Source organism: Littorina saxatilis, linkage group LG15, assembly GCF_037325665.1.
Source record: "Littorina saxatilis isolate snail1 linkage group LG15, US_GU_Lsax_2.0, whole genome shotgun sequence".
In the NCBI taxonomy this organism is placed as follows: Eukaryota; Metazoa; Mollusca; class Gastropoda; order Littorinimorpha; family Littorinidae; genus Littorina; species Littorina saxatilis.
Genome location: NC_090259.1, coordinates 38,848,001 through 38,864,517, shown reverse-complemented (window position 1 = coordinate 38,864,517; position 16,517 = coordinate 38,848,001). Strand labels below are relative to the sequence as shown.

The following is a 16,517-nucleotide window of genomic DNA, read 5'->3' as shown; positions in this document are numbered from 1 at the left end:
CATGCACGGAGCTTTTTCCCAAATAACACTTTTTAACACCGTCTAAGTGATTTATGTTTAATTTTGTAATTATGTTACGCTTTTAAGAATAATTCTAATTAAATGATCATGTTGAGAGATGCATTTCCTTCACTACTATCTTTACCTGGTTTTAAAATATGCATTTCTACGATTTTTGTAGCATGTCAGTGACACGTTCGCCTGCAATCACAACTCGTTTGACCCCTACCCTGTATAACACAGTTTATGAAAAGGTAAAACAAGACAACAATTAAATAATATTCACTACTCGTGCAGCCAGTAAGATATCCTCCACGAATCTGTCTTCCTTGTTGATGTACCTTATCTGGTTCATCATTAACGACAATTTGAAAATGACCAAAAATCACTTGCAACAGTGGGCGCGAATGAGTTACGTTTCTTTCGGCGGGTATTGTACATGGCTTAAACTGCGAAAGCTTGAAACAAGTGATTTAAGCAGAAGGTACTCATCGTTCCAAACAGCTTTTCTTCTTGGTCAATGTACAAACATTGTCTAGATTTGCTTTTTTAAAAGTAAAACTTCCTCCGCTAATTATACGGAGAGACAATACATGATATTTTCATTCAGCCAGGACTCAGTCTTGGTGACGATTTTTCTGTTCATTTTTGATGTTTAGGCCGACAGATTAGTAACTTATTGTTTTCATATCTCTGTTCACGAAATTTCCTTATACAAAGACGGAACACACTGTGATCCAGTGATCTCCAAACCGAAAAGTCTGAATAGAAACTAAAATTAAAACCAACTTTAATACATGAAAACAAACAAAAAGCCTTTAGATAAATGAAATGAAAACTACTCAAAACATAGACTGCCAGTTCGTGAAGTGCTGGGTCAATAAATACGATGCTTGCTGTTCACAATATAGACAGGGCGGGGATCTGCCTCACAACAAAATTTCGCAACAAAGTGAACATTCTGTACTTTCACTATCCAGGCCGGTTTGTTGTTGTTGTTGTTGTTGTTGTTGTTGTTGTTGTTGTTGTCGTTGTTGTTGTTGTTGTTGTTGTTGTTGTTGTTGTTGATGTTGTTTGTAATGATACCCATGGTACATGTGAAACACCAGGAACCCAGTACATCTGAGCTATAGCGGATACTGTTATATTGTGCTTACTGAGAGTATCTTCCCCTTCCTATCTGCTGTACTTCCTGCAAGATAGATACCTCAATACAATGTTGAACTTGAACTACTTCTCCCGAGTCTGCAGTGAGCGTGAGTGAATGACACCCATAAAACAACATGAACAGTAAACAATAACATCACATTGTTGTTTTTATTTGTCTTCAGCAAAGAGTATAAACACTACACTTACTGTATGTGCAACAACAGTCCCCGTACCGTTGTGTTTTCTCTTTCCATCCCACAGCTGTGTTCAGTTGACATTGCTCATCAAGGTCACAGTCAAAGGATCACGTGATGCCCTTGAACCCTCTTGGGTTTGTCTCTCTGCTGAAAGAGCAAATATACGTATCGTACGGTACACCGCTTTGGAATTTTATGAACAGGATGTATAAGGCGGATGCTCAACATAAATCACACGCAAACAGCCTTCATGTCACGCGTCTACACTTGGAATACTGACCGAGGACAGAAGCAGGATGCTGGAGGTGGGGGGGGGGGAGTGAGTGTGTGTGTGTGTGTGTGTGTGTGTATGTGTATGTGTGTGTGTGTATGTGTGTGTGTGTGTGTGAGTGTGTGTGTGTGTGTGTGTGTGTGTATGTGTGTGTGTGTGTGTGTGTGTGTGTGTGTGTGTGTGTGTGTGTGTGTGTGTGTGCGTGTGTGTGTTGGGTGGAGGGCGGTGCGGGGTAAGATAAAGTGGGGAGAGGGGTGTCAGGATCTTATAGCAAAACATGCTTTATAGTTTCTGGTCAACGGTCTAATAATTAGTTGTTTTAATATTCAATCAAGTTATGTTTTTTTCGGCAGGCTTGGAATCAACACAAGGGTGGTGTTGTATGTTTGTGATTGTGAACGTGCAATTTCAATACAACTAATCCACATATCTACATATACAACTTTACACAAAAACGTTTCCAGAGAATATCCCCAAAATATTTGTTTCATAAACGGTTTTGATCACGTCACATCCGGTTTCTCACAAGAGTAAATGTGGCATTGTTGCTATTTCAGTTTTCAAACTAATTCGTTAAACACTGTTTGAAACAATATTTGATTATTCCAGATTATATACCTTCGCGTTTCCTGTTCGTTCACGCACGATCTTATTGTAAGTTTGGTACTTGACGGAAAATTAGGATTTGTAGACTAACTACTACAAGTGAAGAATGACAGGTTTGTAACTCATTGATTGCCTTTCAATTGTAATGGTAGAAGCAGCAGTTTTAGACAAACCCTGCAATGTACACCAACGAAGGAGATTCGGTCTTTTGTTTGAAGCTGGACAAATGCATGTGTCAACATGTACAACTGTTCCTGCATCACGAGGTAGGTGACAAAACACTTGTGGGAAGGTGACAATTGCGGGTGCTCCGCGATTCAACTAATAGTTTACACATAAATAGTCAAAAGCAAACTCAATGTAAGCACTCTGAGATTCCTCGCCTCTTATCATTGACATTTCTTAGGACAACGACGGAAAATACTACCTTACTGTGATGCGTTTTTTTAATTGGTTTAGAATGTTAACAGAAAACGGTACCAAACCAACAGCCATTATTTCTACCAGCAAACGAATACATAGGCTTTTCAATAAACAAATACAAACTACCCAAAAACATAGTCTGCCTCTTGGTGTAAGCCACTGAGACACCCAGTAGATTTCATTGTGAGAGGGAGGCCTACCCCTCCAATAATAGACAAAGGATAACCATGACCAATTACTACTTACACTACTTTACACTACTTACCCTTACACTTACAAAAAGTCCAACAAAACTCTACTCACTGTTCACGTTGGGAAGGTTCAAGGTGTCAGCCATTCGCTGTGAGTAAACACTCGATGATGTGCCGTCGTCAGCTCATATGGTAAGAGTTTCCACACACGAGTAACACCACAGGTTTATGATCTTACAAGTTGGTATCTTCCTTCGTTGTGTCTGCCGACCCCCGTCTTTAACCCCTTGTTTCTCATCATATAATAAATCGAGCTTATGGCGTCATCACACACACATACATCTTTGAATACTCCATATCCGTTTGGAATTCTGGGTAGAGCAATCCCTTTGGGAAGAGACGTCAGAGCCGTTGGCGATTAAGTCAATGCATGTCGGTGATAGTGGACTAGCATTGTGTCGGTCACACTTGAAGCTATGCCACAAGATTTTGCTTTCTAAACTGATACGAAGTGAACGGGAGAATAAGGGGCAGTTATGAAGTACCATCGACAGAGCGTGCGACACACAAACACGAAAGGAGCGATTCGAAAACCGACAAGTCCAACACTGATCCCAATGGCTTGAGAACAGTGACCCTCAGAACCAGGGAGCCCCGTTTGCTCCGTTGGTAGAGCGCCTGCCCGCCCACCCGTTAGGCCGGTTCAGTTTTCCCAGCATGCAAAACCTTTTTCAAACTGTTTTTAAAATATGTCAAAGCTTTTGGGTGATAGATAGAAGATCAAATTAACTAAAGATGTGCATGATTAGAGAGTACCTACTACCTGTGAACGATTTGCCATAATTGCCCAAAGGACGCTTATATCACCGCGATTCGACAGCAAGTAATGGTAGTTTATTACTTCTAATTGATGAACTTATAGGAACACGGATATGAAACCACGACCTCTGACAGCAGCCAAACCAATTGAGCGATGCACTTTCGCATAAACTATTGTTCAGTGTCCAACACACTGCCACCGGAAATGAAAGTAGGCGTATTTGTCACACTGAGCTTCTCACGAGAAACCCAGTTCCCAAAGTTACGAATCCTAAATCGACATCCGATTCGCACAGCCTCTGTGTGTGTGTGTGTGTGTGTGTGTGTGTGTGTGTGTGTGTGTGTGTGTGTGTGTGCGTGGTAGCGTGCGTGCGTGCGTGCGAGCGTGCGTGTGTGTGTGTGTGCGCGCGCGTGTGTGTGTGTGTGTGTGTGTGTGTGTTTGTGTATGTGTTTGTGTGTGTGTCATACAAGTGTAAAGGGTTCAAACACGGAGTTTGGAATCCTAAACAAGTCGCGTAAGGCGAAAATACAATATTTAGTCAAGTAGCTGTCGAACTCACAGAATGAAACTGAACGCAATGCCATTTTTCAGCAAGACCGTATACTCGTAGCATCGTCAGTCCACCGCTCATGGCAAAGGCAGTGAAATTGACAAGAAGAGCGGGGTAGTAGTTGCGCTAAGAAGGATAGCACGCTTTTCTGTACCTCTCTTTGTTTTAACTTTCTGAGTGTGTTTTTAATCCAAACATATCATATCTATATGTTTTTGGAATCAGGAACCGACAAGGAATAAGATGAAAGTAATTTTAAATTGATTTCGACAATTTAATTTTGATAATAATTGTTATATATTTAATTTTCAGAGCTTGTTTTTAATCCGAATATAACATATTTATATGTTTTTGGAATCAGCAAATGATGGAAAATAAGATAATTGTAAATTTGGATCGTTTTATAAATTTTTATCTTTTTTTACAATTTTCAGACTTTCAATGACCAAAGTCATCAATCAACCTTCAAGCCACCAAGCTGAAATGCAACACCGAAGTCCGGGCTTCGTCGAAGATTACTTGACCAAAATTTCAACCAATTTGGTTAAAAACTGAGGGCATGACAGTGCCGCCTCAACTTTCACGAAAAGCCGGATATGACGTCATCAAAGACATTTATCAAAAAAATGAACAAAACGTCCGGGGATATCATACTCAGGAACTCTCATGTCAAATTTCATAAAGATCGGTCCAGTAGTTTGGTCTGAATCGCTCTACACGCACGCACGCACGCACGCAGGCACACACGCACGCACACACGCACACACATACACCACGACCCTCGTTTCGATTCCCCCTCGATGTTAAAATATTTAGTCAAAACTTGACTAAATGTAAAAAGAATATGCACGTTTGCTTGTCTCCCTCTCTCCCCCTGTCTCTTTGCCTGTTTTTATATTTAGTCAAGTTTTGACTAAATATTTTAACATCGAGGGGGAATCGAAACGAGGGTCGTGGTGTATGTGCGTGTGTGTGTGCGTGTGTGTGTCTGTGTGTGTGTGTAGAGCGATTCAGACTAAACTACTGGACCGATCTTTATGAAATTTGACATGAGAGTTTCTGGGTATGAAATCCCCATACGTTTTTTTCATTTTGTTGATAAATGTCTTTGATGACGTCATATCCGGCTTTTCGTGAAAGTTGAGGCGGCACTGTCACGCCCTCATTTTTTAACCAAATTGGTTGAAATTTTGGTCAAGTAATCTTCGACGAAGCCCAGACTTTGGTATTGCATTTCAGCTTGGTGGCTTAAAAATTATTAATGACTTTGGTCATTAAAAATCTGAAAATTGTAAAAAAAAAAAAAAAAATTATAAAACGATCCCAATTTACGTTTATCTTATTCTCCATCATTTGCTGATTCCAAAAACATATAAATATGTTAAATTTGGATTAAAAACAAGCTCTGAAAATTAAATATATAGAACAATTATTATCAAAATTAAATTGTCCAAATCAATTTAAAAACACTTTCATCTTATTCCTGGTCGGCTCCTGATTCCAAAAACATATAGATATGATATGTTTGGATTGAAAACACGCTCAGAAAGTTAAAACAAAGAGAGGTACAGAAAAGCGTGCTATCCTTCTTAGCGCAACTACTACCCCGCTCTTCTTGTCAATTTCACTGCCTTTGCCATGAGCGGTGGACTGACGATGCTACGAGTATACGGTCTTGCTGAAAAATGGCATTGCGTTCAGTTTCATTCTGTGAGTTCGACAGCTACTTGACTAAATATTGTATTTTCGCCTTACGCGACTTGTTCTTTCTCTCTTTCTCTGTGTCTGTCTGTTCCTTGAGCTAGCACTAACGACCAGGCCACACACACACACACACATACACACACACACACACACACACACACACATCAGTACACACACACACACACACACACACACACACACACACACACACACACACACACCGTGCACCGGCACGCACGTTCGCACCCATGCTTGCACTCACACGCACACACTCACGCGCATGCCCACTCACACACACACACACACACACACACACACACACACACACACACACACACACACAAACACACACAATCATGTGTGTCTGTGTGTGTGTGTGTTTGAGTATGTTTTTGTGTTTGTGTCAGTCAAGTGTAAAAGGTTCAAACACGGAGTTTAGAATCCTAACAACAAATTAGAAAAAAAGTATGTATGTTTGCTTGTCTTCCTCTCTCCCTGTCTCTTTGTCTGTTTTTCGTACACACACACACCCACACACACACACACACACACACACACACACACACACACACACACACACACACACACACACACTCACACACACACACACACACACACACACACACACAGTACACGGCATCAGTCAGTGTGCAATGTCATATGTTTCCTGTGGAGCCAGGCCAACAGCTAGTGCATCTGTCTTTCAACTGTGAATTATTGATTGATGGATGGATCAATTGATGGTCGAATGGATGGATAGATTGTAGGTGGTTGTAATAATTTAAGCACACATGTGTCAATCGAGTGCGCACACGTATGTATAGCTTAAAACAAAATCTATTTCTATTTGATAATTGATCAAATTGGATACATTTCGTTCCTGTTCCATTTCTTTAAAGCAACTGGATACCGGTTACAAAAGCCCTCATCTTTTGTCCTCCATGTTTGAGTGTGTGTAAAATATTGATCCCCCTGATTTTCCTCTCGTGTTTTGTGATGATAACTACAGAAGAATCTCTGTTTTGTTATTTGGAAATACTCTGTTTCAAGACAGGTCGATTCTGTGATGATTGCTAAGTTTTATATGTTGTGTTTCAACAGTACATTTGTCACTTACTCAATAAATACCAGTCGCCTTGCTAAGTCTCCTGAGTGGATTCACCCCAGGTCCTCTTTACAACAGGAAGTTAGGATGTCAGACGAACGGAAGTCAGTGATCTACATCACGACTGTCAATTCTTGGTTACCACGGCTTACACACAACAGCAGCACAATTAACATGACGTTCACGCTCTTTGGTTTACTCATATCGGGATTTCCCACTGTTATTCATGTGAGCTTGAGCCGGAGCTACGTTTCCGGAGGTTTTGTTGCTTTGTCGCGAGTGAGAAATCAAATGATTGAAGCATACTACTGCAAACACTGCATAAATACACAGACGCAATTATCCGAGAGAGAGAGAGAGAGAGAGAGAGAGAGAGAGAGAGAGAGAGAGAGAGAGAGAGAGAGAGAGAGAGAGAGAGAGAGAGACAGACAGACAGACAGACAAACTGTCTGTCTGTCGATCTGTCTGTCTCTGTCTGTATTTTAGACATACTGAAAGACAGACAGAGACGGACAGATCGACAGACAGACAGACAGACAGACAGGCAGACAGACAGACGGAAAGGGTACTATTTCAGAGGTAGACAGGCAGATAGAGACAGAATGAAACCGAAACACAGAGCGGGGGGAATTGCCCCCCTCCCCCCCCCCCCCCACACACACATGTTACAGAGACGTTGCACACACACACACCGGCACACACACACTCACACACACACAGTGACACACACACACACACACCCAACACCACACGAAGACATCAGCACTGATTACAGTTTATTAGATATTACTACTAAACGCTAAACAACTGCACTAATTAAGGCAAGCATGCCACGCCATACAACTCTCAATTAATATTGAATATGAAGGGTAACGCAGATTTTTTTGTTAATTCTCAAATGATTAATGGTGACTTTTGGCGCAGATTGGCAGCTAAACTTGCTCAAGTCAAGTACTACAGACAAGCAGGTTATTTTCCACAAAGAAAAAACACCATGTAATGTGTTTATTTAAAATAATAAACAATAAATTGTTTATGTGATTGCTTTTTCTCAAAAAGTGTTGGTCAATGAAGTAATTAAGGAGACTCTCCCTTCCAAGGGTGGGTTTGTTTTATATAACCTATAAGATCAGCTAGTAATGTAAAATGGTAGAATACACGGAAAACTAAGTCTACACTTTCGAGCAGTAAACATTACGAATCTATAGGTACTCCCTCAAACAGATAACATTGACAACAGTGTCGATGGCAGCATCTGCACGCCAGCAATAAGTGGTTTGGACTCAAGTGCTGCAGTTAAGAGAGAAGGACTAGTCTAGTCCCTTCTCTTGTGGTCTAAAACACAACACTAGACGTATCCCAAGGGTGCCCTGTACGTCTTAAACAAAGCCCAAAACACTATTTCAGTGTATGTATTGTAAGATATCAAGCACATTTGATGCTAAAAAGTCAAAAGGTACATATACATGATGAGTCATACTTCACTGAAGATGAGAACGGTAACATCTGTGTATTATTTTGTTATTGATGAAGTAACTGTTTTTAAATGAACAAATCAACAGATATTTTGCAAATCACAGTTTGAACATTCCTGTCAGTCAACAAGACCAGAATTTGTTCTAGTTACGGGGTTGCAAAACTTGAGTCTAAGAACATGTTGAATTAGGAAAAGAAACAAATTTGACTCCCAACATATCAGAAGTAACTGGAATTACTCTTTGTTGTCAAACGTAAAAGAACCGTCAATCGTGACACATACAGATTCAAATAAATGTTATATTAAGAACATGGCAAAAGCCATAATAACAAGTTGGGAAGAAGCAATACAAACAGACGTTGTTTGAAGGACCCACACAACGCAAGGGGTACGAGTGAGCAAGGGTAATCCCAAACTAATCATGACGGACTCACATATATTATGTTTGCTTTCCTCAACTCGACATTGTTTACGACTCAGGATAAGTAGTATCACATCAACACTATGTAGGCCTACACACAAACGAAACATGATGCAAAATCAAGGCGAAGAAGTAAATAAATCAACGTTTACAGAGCATACATTATGATCAAATAAATACAACTAAGCAAGTCCGACATGTTTTGAAATCAACACGAGAAAAACACCACACAAATCTACATTCAAAGGTAACAAGAAAACAAATCTAATGCAGTTGTATTAAAAAAAATAAACACACACACACACACAAACACACACACACACACACACACACACACACACACACACACACTATTTTACAATAAATTCAATCCATAAAACAACAGCAACACAAAACAGTACCCGGTTCAGTACATCATCCATTACACGACGAAGAAGCAAAGTAAACAAAGCATCACGTGACGAACTCAGGATTCCGAATTCATCATTACCATAGCAGGGGGAACAACCTCACGTGTATACTTGGGCCATACCAGACACAGCCTTGTAAATCAACAGTATACACACAGCAACTTGTGACGTAATTATTGTGGCTAAGTAGGTGTAGGAGATAGGTCCCGTGGCACGAAAGTCGTGTAACATTATACTCTGGATACATATACATTGCTGTTACAACAGAGTATACCGTTACCACACAATTCAACACTTTGCACATTGTTGGAATGCCAATGACAGCCTTGAATGTCATCATAATAGCAGAGAAATCCAGGCACATCGTCAGTATTACACAGAAGGTGCATAGTCATTGTAGCATTGACAAATCATCACTGCAGCAGGGGGCGTTTAGTCCTTGTCAATACAGCAGAGGAAGCCTGGTTAACATGACACAATATGATACACGTTGACTTGCGCTAAGGAAGTCTGGCACATCATGACTGAAAATACAAACGGCATTAACACTAGCATTGTCCCACACACGTGAAGCACAACGAGCACAACATTTTGTTCTCTCCGAGAAACAACGAATACACTGAAATATGTTGACATGTTGATATAAACAAGAATGGGAATAAAAGGTAAACTGCATGAAGCTTGTAGACCCGGTCACACTTTCACTGAAACCACAACAACAACAACAACAACAACAACAACAGTCTACTGGAACACCTCATAAAAGTCGAACTTGGCACTTCATTCGTGTATAATTACAGAGGCTAGATAACAAGATGACATTGACTGTACAGCGAACCTGGTAATCACAACAGCATCAGACACAACAAGTAAACACTGCACAATATGTTACAGAGTAGACACACATCGAACAGTCCTTGACCAGAACAGTTTAACAGAACAATAACTTGTAAAGAAAAAGCAGTACACATTAACCTTCACCGGTCACGCTTTGGACTACACAGTCCAGATGATGTGGGTCGTGTATGACCCATACTTTTCAAAGAAAGATTCAACGTAAATAGTACGGGTCGTACACGACCCACGCCATCCTAATCAGGGTAACAACGTACCATTTCTTACGTAATTCCATGTGGGTCGTCCACGACTTACATCATCCGGACGGTGTAGTTCAAATTACGTAATCGTTTATTGGTTTATTTACAATAATAATCTTTTAAAATTTGGGCAATTATAGTGATTAGAGATCACATAAAGTCTCAATCAAAAACTCCAAATAGTTTCAGAGATAAAGACTAGTTTGTAAGGCTCTGGATCTTCCACGAGGTTAACTGTTCCGAAGACAACACTAATACTCAGCAACTTTTGCATACACAAAGTGGTGAGTGAGTATGACTACAAAGGAAACTGTACTAAAATGACATTATGTACATGACAAGTGTTACAGGGTTATAGCAGCAAACATATTTGTGGCAAACAAACATTGTAGTCATGAACTTGTTTTAAATGTTGCATTGGGCACCTAGATGCAACCTTGTTTTTATAACAGGAATGAAAATACGAAAATAAACATTTGAAAACTTAGGAAAAAAAAGGTGGATCATGAGTATAGCCACACGGACAACAAGAATCGTGTCATACAAAACATTGTAATACAATGTACTAGTAAAAGAAACAATGAATATAAATCTCGACTACTGTCTCTGTGCATTACAAATAAGTATATGTAGTTGTAGTTTATCAATATTGTACAACATAAAACAAGCAACGACACCTAAAAAACAAAGTAACACAATGTACCATAGCACAACAGCAATGCAAACAACAGCAGGTCAAACGAATATATCAGAGTACACTGTTCATTCATGTAAAGCAGACAGCATCATTATCATTGTGTACGAGCACAATATCACAAAGTATTATTGAACACGGACGATTCAGTGATGACCAGAGAATGTGTGACGTTGCTGTTGAAATACAAGCACAATGACACATTTACGACACGCCATAAAGAAAACAATCTGATACACCATTACTAGAAAATAACTATATATATACATGCCACATAAGCAACAGCTCTTGAATAATCTCATATGGATAAAACATTTCACAACAACAGCATTTCATACTAACGGCAATAGAGTTAGGATAAAACATGATGGGCAACATTTGGAAATAATCAGCCTGGAATACCAATATGTATGTTCAAGTTCTACACATAATACACGTATATTTGTCATTAGGAAACAAATCATATTGATTGTATTGGTAAATTGTAGAACTTTATACCAATGCAATATGTTACATCATGGTGGTTGAGGGGTCAAAAACAATAAGGTTACAGTGTTGTGTACATATACAGCCAGTCATGTCATAACTGTACAATGGGAAAACCCAAAAGACTGCCACACAACATATCATAAACAGAAAAAGGCAATACAGTTTTTCATTGTATATGCAAGAGATTCACGCATAGTGCTAAACTAAGGTTCAACACTGAATTGTCTTCGATCCGTACATCATGATTGTGACAGAATAAAAGCAGTTAGCTCCAACATTTCACACAACATATATCTTTACATCATGAATGTTAAAGGACAAAAGCAATTAGTTCCTTCACACAACATCTACATCATGACTGCTGCACAATCAAAGCAAATCAAGAACACCATCTTATGCCTAAAGCATATATGCAAAGGCTATCTACATTAGGTGCAAACAAGGGACGTGTTTCAGGTGACAATCATGTGCAGCGTGACTGGTATGCAAACCAAGGGCAGCATTGTCTTTACCTCACAGACCTATGCCTCACTATTGCTGGTGTGTCAGAATGATTCAACAGCCACACTTCAAACCACACAGCTCAGTACATCATGATTATACAATAGTTAACAGCTGACGTCATCATTTGACACACTATATATATATAGCTATGGATTGAAGCTTCGGATCAACCGTAATAAACTTGGTAATTTTATGGCAAACATATTTGAACATAACTATTCAAAACAACACACAATCTAAGGCAACAGCAGCAGTTTTGTCTCAGAGAATCCGTACATCATTATTGTTCATTAACACAATCAAACCAAGGAAAGTTGCTATTGCCATTGAAAAGACGTGTATGTCACACGCTTTCCTTCTTTGCCACTACCAAAGAAAACGTATGCAAGATTGTATGTTACACGCTTTGGAGCATGTGCAAGAACGGATTCAAACTCGAAATCGTCCCTCCAAAAACCCCAAAATGCACACACGACTTTTATTTCTCCTGCTGTTATCGTTTCTTCTCTTTACAAATTCTTCAACGCTGAGAATACTGAAAACGGCATCCCAGACGACAGTACTGTTTCCATACGCGAATTTAGCTGCCCTTGGAAAGTGGCTCGCTCAGGAGGCCTGTTAGTCTGAATCTAGAAGGACAGAGTTATGAACATAGATGACAAAGATCCCGGAAAGAACAAACATTTCGCGGATGCAGACACAGAAAGACGTCATGAAGATTGCAATGCTTCAAAAGATACAGACTGTGACGATGAATGTGACGTCATTCACATATACCGATACGTCATTTATAGTTGTTCGGTCACTTTCGTCAAAAAGTAGATCTCTCCACAATGGCTGCTCCTGTGTTTAGGTTTATCAAGCGTGAGTACGCAAAATGTGTTTGTTCTCTCCTCTGTTGAAGCTGTGAGACATAGTCGCCATTACGAGCTAATCGTGTGACAGAGAGTTTTCTTGCACACTCGACTGCTGCTGTTTCACTCCGGCTAAACCCGTCGTGAAACATCTACAGTCTCGTGTGCAAGAAAACTCTCTGTCACACGACTAGCTCGTAATAGCGGGTAATATCATAATCTTTACATGATCAGAACCAACCCAAGACAGTACACAATACAAGTACATACCTAAGGCATAACTATGAGAAAAAAACAATGTAAACAAACTGTGGGCAGTTCATAGAGAACTATGTACGCTGGGATTGGGACAAACAAGACATAACACAGGCTGTCCAAGTCGGTATCTTACATGCTGCAGATCTGTACATCATAACAAGTAATTACATTAATACAATTGCAACATGTTAGACGATATTGATTTGTACATGATAACTGTTTGAGGTTTAAAGTGAATTAACAACAACGTTTTGCATAATATTTACAACATGATTGTAATGGACAGCCATAAACACTGTTGCAGAATGGTAGGCAAACTTAATCATTTTTAATCATCAACAAGAATCCAGAAATGTACAATGTACAAAATGTACCCATGAACTGGAACACAGACTACAAAATTTGTCAGACACAATATTATGAGGCAGTCGTGTGTAATGCATACAGAAATGGTGCGCAACATAACTGACATAAAGACCAAATGAGATTACTGTAACACGTGATATAGATAGATCCAAATATACTTGAAACGTTAATGCTAAGAAACCGGTCTAACAACCGACTGTCACAGAAATATAACTCGGAACATGATGTCAGTGACAAAGACGCACTGCATCAACAAATACATGTCATACAAACAGAACTGGCTACATGCATACTGAAACAAATGGTTCAGCGGCCACATGTAATGAAAATATGAGTGTGCTCATTCTGACAGTCGTACAGGCAAAATGATTCAAGAGGAAAATGTTACACCAATAAATCCCAGTATCTCACCTATTTAAATACACAATGATGCTATAACTATAGATGCATATGAGCACTGATATACTACCGGGAACACCATATATTTCTGACTTAAAGTTTGCCAAATCTGCATGACATACATAGAACTCATTACACAAAACATGTAACAAAGATCAAAGTCAGCTGCAACCATAAGTAAATCAGATAGATATGTGTACAACATAGAGATCACAATGGTTCAACATCTACAATAAGTCAATCAGATAGATCTGTGTACAACAAAGGAGATCACAATGGTTCGATATCTACAATAATTATAAGTATGTGATACAGATAGACATGATTACAACAAAACTGAAACAAAGACAAAATGAGCACAATACTGTGTACTTCGTTGTAATACAAAGATAACAAGTCCACTTTCAAAAGAACAGAGGCAGCAATGATTGATAGGGGCATAGCAAGCAGTACGAACCAGACGTATTTAAATGCACCATTTATAAAAGATAAATAGTAAAAAGCATGACTGTGTTCATGATGAAATAATTGTAACTCAACATAAAACAATGAAAGAGCAGCAACCACACTATTTACGAAATGCAATCAAGTCCATCGTTCTTAATACCAAGAACAAGGGTTACATAATTCTGAAGAGGGTAGGTGATTTCCCCAAATGAACAAAGATATATGCAAAAGAAATGTGTGCCAAAAAAGAGCGGATTCAACTATTGCAGGAAAGACACAAATAAACATGTGTCCTAGACAACACATTTAGTGATCACAAATCCTACAAAGACATTGTAAATCAGCAAGTACATTTCAACATTTGAGCAGATATCACAACAATCTGAGAACAAATCAAGAGACACAGTCAAACGAACCTGTTTTATAATGATAATCATCATACCAAGAATTTAAGAATGGACAAAAGCTTCCCAAACACTGCGATATAAACACAATATATACTCATTACCTCAACCTACCATATCTTCGTCGTAGCGAGGACAAGACGATTCGTTGGGAACAACTTAGATTGGCCACGGCCTGCGCAGTATCACTTACACAAGCTCTAGTTAAGTCCAAAACTCAACACAAAGCACCAAGTCAACCCCGGTCAACAACACTGCTATCAACATCACACACAGACAAGGGAAACACTCAACACAAAGCACCGAGACAACCCCGGTCAACAACACTGCTATCAACATCACAAACAGACAAGGGAAACACTCAACACAAAGCACCGAGACAACCCCGGTCAACAACACTGCTATCAACATCACACACAGACAAGGGAACCAGTCAACACAAAGCACCAAGACAACCCCGGTCAACAACACTGCTATCAACATCACACACAGACAAGGGCAACAGTCAACACAAAGCACCGAGACAACCCCGGTCAACAACACTGCTATCAACATCACACACAGACAAGGGAAACACTCAACACAAAGCACCGAGACAACCCCGGTCAACAACACTGCTATCAACATCACACACAGACAAGGGAAACACTCAACACAAAGCACCGAGACAACCCCGGTCAACAACACTGCTATCAACATCACACACAGACAAGGGAAACACTCAACACAAAGCACCGAGACAACCCCGGTCAACAACACTGCTATCAACATCACACACAGACAAGGGAAACACTCAACACAAAGCACCGAGACAACCCCGGTCAACAACACTGCTATCAACATCACACACAGACAAGGGAAACACTCAACACAAAGCACCGAGACAACCCCGGTCAACAACACTGCTATCAACATCACACACAGACAAGGGAAACAGTCAACACAAAGCACCAAGTCAACCCCGGTCAACAACACTGCTATCAACATCACACACAGACAAGGGAACCAGTCAACACAAAGCACCAAGTCAACCCCGGTCAACAACACTGCTATCAACATCACACACAGACAAGGGAAACAGTCAACACAAAGCACCAAGACAACCCCGGTCAACAACACTGCTATCAACATCACACACAGACAAGGGAACCAGTCAACACAAAGCACCAAGACAACCCCGGTCAACAACACTGCTATCAACATCACAAACAAACAAGGGCAACAGTCAACACAAAGCACCGAGACAACCCCGGTCAACAACACTGCTATCAACATCACACACAGACAAGGGAAACACTCAACACAAAGCACCGAGACAACCCCGGTCAACAACACTGCTATCAACATCACACACAGACAAGGGAAACACTGAACACAAAGCACCAAGACAACCCCGGTCAACAACACTGCTATCAACATCACAAACAGACAAGGGAAACACTGAACACAAAGCACCAAGACAACCCCGGTCAACAACACTGCTATCAACATCACACACAGACAAGGGAACCAGTCAACACAAAGCACCAAGACAACCCCGGTCAACAACACTGCTATCAACATCACACACAGACAAGGGCAACAGTCAACACAAAGCACCAAGACAACCCCGGTCAACAACACTGCTATCAACATTACACACAGACAAGGGAAACACTCAACACAAAGCACCGAGACAACC

The 16,517-nt window shown here is 40.1% G+C and overlaps 1 protein-coding gene across 1 annotated transcript; it reads left to right on the top strand.

The window, feature by feature from the left end:
- The first annotated feature begins 2,463 nt into the window (after positions 1-2,463).
- Positions 2,464-16,208, top strand: LOC138948020 (sialidase-like). The gene is made up of 2 exons (XM_070319547.1): positions 2,464-2,489; positions 15,065-16,208. Exons 1-2 carry the CDS (start codon positions 2,464-2,466, stop codon positions 16,206-16,208), a joined length of 1,170 nt encoding a protein of 389 aa, XP_070175648.1.
- Positions 16,209-16,517: the final 309 nt, after the last annotated feature.

Coding starts and splice junctions, on each gene's coding strand:
- LOC138948020 (XM_070319547.1), top strand. CDS start 2,464: ATGTACAACTGTTCCTGCATCACGAG. Junction 2,490..15,064: donor AACTGTTCCTGCATCACGAG/GTAGGTGACAAA, acceptor CTCAACACAAAG/CACCAAGTCAACCCCGGTCA.